The following is a 7,022-nucleotide window of genomic DNA, read 5'->3' as shown; positions in this document are numbered from 1 at the left end:
CTCAGAAAGAACCTGAAGTACTAGATGCCTGATTAACACAGCCAATCAAAGGGAGAGCATGAGTGAGGGGCGGGTTCAAATGGATAGATATATGAGATTTATAGCGTGAGTAAGTAACTGCTGTGTCAGACTCTGGAACCTCAACAACCTCTGAAGAGTTGAGACCGTGGAGTGGACTAAGGCAGTAGCCATCACTACAGAGAGGTAACACCATGATTTTCCAAGGCAGGATGTCAGGTACTTGTGGGGTGAGGGTAGAGAGACCCCAGGGAAAATCAAGTAAATACCAAAGACTATAGTCTAATCTTCAGAAACAGAGGTGTGTGTAGGTATATTGGAATAGGTAGCAAAGACAAAGATGCCACCACATCCCTTATAGATCTGTTTGTGTGGGGTCCCATTATGTGAAAGTCTGGATCTGCCCACAGAGATTTACACCAGGTCCTTTGAATACCAGTAAACATCACTGGCACCTGCTGGTCCAGAAGAGATCGTCTCTTCCACACAAACCCAGAATGGATCTGTTTTCAGTTCACATGGACAGAAGTAGTAGCAGATGGTATGTTCCTATCCAGTGCTATGGGCAGTGTTGCTTTAGAGATCCAGCAAGTTCAGAATCTTTTCATTTCACGATCAGCTTGCTATTGTACTCCACCTATTTCCATGGTTCGGGCCTCCTGTTGTTTTTTTAGCGTGATCCTATTCTGATATAGGTAGTTAGCTGAGAATATGATTTCACAGTTCCAAGGGTAGAATACAAGGAATAGTAAGTGACTTTTACAAAATTCTTATAGAAGATATTTTAAAATGGTTTATTAAAAAAGAGAGGGTTAAAGTCAAGCCTAGTACTTTATGCATGTTAGAAAAGCTTATGATGTCATTTAGTCCCAATCCTTAAGTTCACCTTGAAAATAGATTCCAATACCATATGACAGAAATTTTGATTGGTATAAACAATGACTCAGTGATATCCTAGACTATGATAGCTCTTTTACTTCTGTTCCTCACAGTGGGTGAAGACATTTCTGAAGTAATAAGATGCATTTCATCTAAAGTTTTCATTGCTAGAATTCTGGACTCATGCTCTTCATTTTGTATTGAATCTAATAAACATCATTTCATGACTCAGTTCAAACACATCCTACAACTTTTCTGCAGTCTCTCAAAAATTATTTGGAAGAATAAGTCAAAACTTTTATTGACCACAATGGATTAATTTATTATGAAGGAGTAAGAAGACATAAAATTATTTCTGTAGTTATGTCTTCATTTCTCTTTCTTATCCAGGCTCTTCAGCTATGACTCCTGCTGTCTTCCTGTTCATCCTGTGCTTAGGAGTTGGGTCACGTGTTTTGGCACTTGATCCCAGTTTGGATGCTGAATGGGAAGAGTGGAAGATACTCTATGAAAAATCATACAGCCTGGTTGGTATCCTGGAAACTGTCCAAAAGGGCCCCAGAGTGCAGCTGTCTAGGCATAGTAGAGGTCATAAGTGCCCCACCACAACTACCACCACTGAGGTTGCTTAATCACAACCATTGTGAGCAATGGGTAACCAGATTCCCTTTCGTCAATATGAGGAGAATGTGTGACTATTGTGTCCTAGACTAGCTCTCCTGGGCCTCTAATCACCTGCACAGTAAATCCACAACATCAGCTTGTATAGGAGTTTAATTATAAAGAAATGTCACCCATTTTTGTTCTTATCCAGGAGGAAGAAGCACTGAGGAGAACAGTATGGGAAAAGAACATGAAAATGATTAAACTTCACAATGGGGAGAATGGCCTGGGGAAAAATGGCTACACCATGAAAATGAACGCCTTTGGTGACATGGTGAGCGTGACATGGATTACTTCACACTGTGCTCTGTTGTGTGTTTTACATGGAGTCTTTTCTTTTATAATCATTTATGTACTTTTCCGTGAAGACTGATGAAGAATTCAAGAAAATGGTGGTTGATTTCCCAATGAAAATTTACCAGACGGGGGAAAGCTTCTGGAAACACTCTCTTAGTCATCTACCCAAACTTGTGGATTGGCGAGAAGAAGGCTATGTGACTCCTGTGCAGCACCAGGTTTGACGGTGCCACCTGCCCTTCTTCTTAAATCATATTGAAGAAGAAAAAACTTAGTGTCTCTGTTTTCTTTTTGAATGAGGAGATATTTGCAGCTCATTTTTTAAATAATATAATTTCTTCTTTGAATTCATACATTTTCCAATGTATATCGATCTTGACGTTCCACCAAACACGTTCTCCAGATATGAACTTCTACCACATCTCATTTTAGAGTTCATGTCCCTTCTATTGTCATTAATAACTTATAAAGCAAGAAGTCTTTCACAAATGTGGTAGTGGGGACTCACAGGAGCATGTGCACACTATCAGTATCCAAGTCCACTGGGAGACTGACAACTCCTTTCTAGGCATCTGTCAACTGCCATTTCCTCATTTTCATGAATTATTCACTTGTTTATGTTGTTACCTGAGTTAACATTTGTTTGTGAAAAAACATATTTTCTTCCCTTAGGGCAATTGCGGCTCCTCTTGGGCTTTTGCTACAACTGGTGCCATAGAAGGACAAATGTACAAAAAGACAGGCAAACTCATTCCTCTGAGTGTCCAGAACCTAGTGGACTGTTCTCAATCTTATGGAAATCATGGCTGTGATTGGGGTAACACATACTTTGCCTTTTTCTATGTTTGGCTCAATAACGGATTGGAGGCTGAGGCGACCTACCCATATGAAGGAAAAGTAAGTGGACTTCATATATTGTCATTTCAGCTCAACGTAGCGAGGGACAACTGTAGATATGATACACTATCTTCAGCACTCAGATTGATTGGATGGTAGAATCTCTCCATATACTCTTATTTCAGTCATTAAGTATCGACCTTTGCATATATTTTTGGTGTGATGATTTTGGTGTAGTTCCTTTCTGTGTACATTGAGAATATAGAATTTATTGCACATAAAATAGAATCTCTGCCGTGATGTAGGATGTCCTGATTTATATGTGTTACTTTTGTTTTTTCGATAACTTATAATTTTTATTGTTTTCATTTTTGGTATTCTCAGCACATGTTTATTTTTTTATTATTATTGAAAAATTACTGCCTCCTCCTCACCATATAATAATCAAAACACAAAACATACAGGGTATATTTTTATTTTTTAATGAATAAATCAGTTTTGGCCAATGACTTAGTGGAGTAAAACCAGTTGAGATATTCAAACAGAGATAGAGAGAAAGAGAGAGAGTAATCAGTTTCAAGGTGATTACAAGCAGCTGCTGAAGGACAAAGATGTCAGAACATTACTGGTAAGCCACACCTCTGTGGCAATACATAGATACAATGAAATGGGTTAATTTAAGATATAAGAGCTAGCTATGAATATGCCTGAGCTATTGGCAAAATATTGATGTAACTAATATAGTTTCTAGATGATTATTTAGGTCTGGGTTGCTGTGATAGGAAAGCACATACTCAACTTACCATGCAGCAATAAAAAATTATTATAAATAGGAGAAAATATTAGTTGTCACTGAGGACAAGAGAACTTATTTTCATTTCTAGATCTGCTAGTACCAATTCACTTCCTAGGATGATTTACAATAATCCAGACTTGTGTGCTCAATTGCAAAGAGCAGAGTGTGGTGGTTGTGATTCTCTCCCAGGACATGGAGGGAAGAAACTGAGTCTGTTATCTCTTCACATTTCAAAGGAAGGACCCTGCAGGTACAATCGTCAGAAGGCATCTGCTAAAATTGAAAGATTTGTGTCCCTCCCAGAACATGAGGATTTCCTAATGAATGCTGTAGCAAATGAAGGGCCCATTCCTGTTGCAATTGATGCGCTCCATGAATCTTTTAAGTTCTACAGTAAAGGTTAGATTATTTCCTTCTAGATATTAAAAAAAAGCCATTGAGACACCTCCATGTCATGACAAGTTCTCAGACTGGCTGCTATGTAAAAATGTGATATGGATTGTTAAGTTTCTAGATTTTACTCATCTCCATATAATAGTCCTGAGTATTGAATTTCAACTGGTATGAACTGCCAGATAAACGTGAATGTTTCCCATTTAATAAAATATATTGCTTAAGTAATTTCTCAATGCCTCTTCTTTTCGTGGACCTTTTAGATGTTTATAGAAACTGATTATCTGAAATAGAATTGAAACAGAGACTTTAAATTAAATAATTTAGTCCTGTAATTTTAACTTGGCATGAGACTCTAGTAGAAAAACTGTGAAGTTCCAAGGAGTCATTTCATATGCATGCATCAAGTAGCTATCAATAAATCTCACTATATTGAATATTTTCAGTTTTGTGTGAAACTGTATGTTTAATTTTTTGTGTGTGCCCCCATGTGTGAGTATTAGCATTCTTGTGAACAACTAACTAGCTCAAGTCTGTTTGTATCATTTCACTGATTGTTGAAATAGATCTATTGTTGGTGGCTGTGGTCACTGCCAGGTGTCCTGTGCATCTCACATTAGTTTCTGTGTTATTTCTCAGGCATTTATCATGAACCAAATTGCAGCCGTTTTAATTTGAGTCATGCAGTTCTGGTAGTTGGGTATGGATTTGATGGAAATGAAACAGATGGCAATAACTACTGGCTGGTCAAGAACAGGTATAAATTGTCATAAAAATCTTTATTTGAAATTTTAGGAGCTAGAGAAATGGTTCATTGGTTAATGACACTGGAGGCACGTACAGGGGATTCTTGATGAGATTGCAATTTTGAGTCATTATTTTGATATAAAGTTAGAAGATTTTGTTTCATTTAAGTTGAACAAAATCTGTTCTTGTTTTCCCATGTGCATGAATGAGGTGTATTTGACTGTCTGCATGTCTGTGGACATGTGTGCACCAGTGAACATGTGTAGAGGTCTGATGTCATCATCAGTGGTTTCTCAATCATTATATAACTTCTATATTAAGACAGTGTTCTTTTCTGATCTAAGAGTTCACAATTTAATCTGGCTTATCAGCTTGCTCTTGGTATGTTCTGAGTGTATGTCTCAAGAATGAGTTTACATACCCACTATAATGTTAATCTGACTTTCCAGTGTGGCTCTTAAGACTGATCTCAGCTCTTTTACTGCTGAGTTGCCTAAAGTTCCAAGAATTTACTAACAGTATGTTCTCATAAAATTCAAAAACTTTCATTGGTGTCTAGGGTATCAATGTCATGTGTGTGACATTGATTTAGTATAATGTGACACATTTGAGAGTTCTGAATTATGTAATTATAGAAAGGTATCCTGCTGTGGTTTTCACATTTCTTTGTGAGGCCCTCTTGGTGCTCAGGAGTAGATCCTCTGCCTTTCCTGATCATTTTGTTAGGTTGGCCTCTTGACATTTCCATCATGTGGTAAGTTTTCTACTAAATGAAAAATATGATCTCTTGCAGCTGGGGACAAAGCTGGGGCATGGACGGCTACATGAAAATTGCCAAGGACAGAAACAACCACTGTGGAATTGCTTCATTTGTCAAATACCCTCAGGTGTGACAGACTTATGACCAAATAGAAGCGCTTAGAAGGAGACTGCAGTTCCAGAAGTTTCATCAACTTCACAGACCAGCCTTTGCTTACTGTGTTAAATTGCTGAGTCTCTCATGGTCCACACTGCAGTGTAAATTCTGGGAGCTTTCAAATATTTCAAATTACAAGCTTTATAACTGGTTCTCTAACTAATGAGTGTTTATGATTCTAGAGACAACTTAATTTTCACTCTTAATACCTGTGTAAATAAAATCATTTAAAATTAATTTCAAGTGTCATTTCTAGTTTCTTTTCTTTTGTGCAGTGACTTTTTTGTGGTCAAGCATGCAATTCACCTTATAGTGGGGAATGAGTGTTGTGCTGGTGTCTGGAAAAAAAAGTGGGAGGGTCCTCCTTGTTGGGTGGCATTCTGTATTGTTGTAGTTTGCTTTCAGTGTTCTGTTTTTCCACCAGCATCCTTGCCAACTTTCTCCCAGTATCTCCAGGTTCTAAAAATATATTAAAAATTAAGGATGAAGAATTTTATAAACAAATTTACAACTCACAGGAAGCTGTAATGCAGAGCGAAGTAAACCATCGAGGAGGATTTGAGTGATCGTTGAGAGAGGGCTTATACTACTGGAGTGAGTTGGTGGTCTTATCACAAATCTTAGGAAAGATGTATTTGCACCATAGGTTATATTTTGATTAGTGTTTTTCGCCACGTAATATTCATTTTACTTCTGTGTCAAGGAGAAGACTAGAAACTCAAAAGCCAGGTTTTTTTTTAGAAAATCACAGGGAATATTTGGGACCAACTAACTGTACACCCAACAGAGAATAAAGGCCTAAATATGGAAAACACTGAAAAATGATAAACAAGAAAAAAACCAAGTAGAAAGATGGACTTTCTAACTGGACATAAAGTTCTCAAAAAAAAAAAAGAAATAGAAATGGCTAGTAAGTACTTTTAAAAGTTTTAAAAATACTTACATACTTGGGAAATACAGATTAAAACTATGTAAATAATTCTGTCTGATGTCAATCATAATGGCAATGATCAGGAAGACATATGACAACAAATTCTGATGTGGATATGAGAAGGGAACACTTACACACTGTTCCTGGTAAAAGAACAGCTCCATTTAGTGATCATCCCAGGCTCATATAGATTTGCCAGTCAGTCTTGAAAGGCTGAGACTTCCCTATGAAAAAGTGAGAGAAGATCCTAGAAACCCAAATATCTAGCAGGAATTCAAACACCAATGCCACCTCTGACCGCACACATTCTCACAGCTCGGAGAGGACACCCCTGGACTAGATGTAGATAAGTATCTCCCTTGGACCCAATGCAGATATAGTGAATGGAAGGGGCCAGACACAGTCAGTGAGAAAGATGAAAATGCCAGGATATTGATGGGGTTGTAACCAGTTATTATGCACAGTGTCAGTCTTGAGTTGATGGATTTGGGTTCGGTAAGAAGCAGGTGTGCAACTATGATGAAGAAGCCAGTTAGCAGCAATCC

The 7,022-nt window shown here is 37.7% G+C and overlaps 1 protein-coding gene across 2 annotated transcripts; it reads left to right on the top strand.

Moving 5' to 3' along the window:
* Positions 1–1,298: 1,298 nt before the first annotated feature.
* LOC121443385 (cathepsin J-like) lies at positions 1,299–5,523 on the top strand. Of its 2 annotated transcripts, none has more exons than XM_041645138.1 (7): positions 1,299–1,424; positions 1,715–1,834; positions 1,929–2,075; positions 2,530–2,754; positions 3,727–3,889; positions 4,523–4,640; positions 5,424–5,523. In XM_041645138.1, exons 1-7 carry the CDS (start codon positions 1,299–1,301, stop codon positions 5,521–5,523), a joined length of 999 nt encoding a protein of 332 aa, XP_041501072.1. The 2 variants fall into 2 exon arrangements, with proteins under 2 accessions (XP_041501072.1, XP_041501071.1); XM_041645137.1 differs by having other exon boundaries at positions 1,712–1,834.
* Positions 5,524–7,022: the final 1,499 nt, after the last annotated feature.

The sequence above is a fragment of the Microtus oregoni genome, unplaced genomic scaffold (genome assembly GCF_018167655.1).
Source record: "Microtus oregoni isolate MIOR12 unplaced genomic scaffold, Mior012 000105F_ref0000443, whole genome shotgun sequence".
In the NCBI taxonomy this organism is placed as follows: Eukaryota; Metazoa; Chordata; class Mammalia; order Rodentia; family Cricetidae; genus Microtus; species Microtus oregoni.
This window is presented reverse-complemented; position numbering and strand designations above follow the sequence as displayed.

What these genes read in the sequence shown, in the direction of transcription:
- LOC121443385 (XM_041645137.1), top strand. Translation starts at nt 1,299, where the DNA reads ATGACTCCTGCTGTCTTCCTGTTCATCCTGTGCTTAGGAGTTGGGTCA. An exon ending in TGAACGCCTTTGGTGACATG is followed by an intron (nt 1,835 to 1,928) that starts GTGAGCGTGACA and finishes TTTTCCGTGAAG; the next exon opens with ACTGATGAAGAATTCAAGAA. An exon ending in TGACTCCTGTGCAGCACCAG is followed by an intron (nt 2,076 to 2,529) that starts GTTTGACGGTGC and finishes TTCTTCCCTTAG; the next exon opens with GGCAATTGCGGCTCCTCTTG.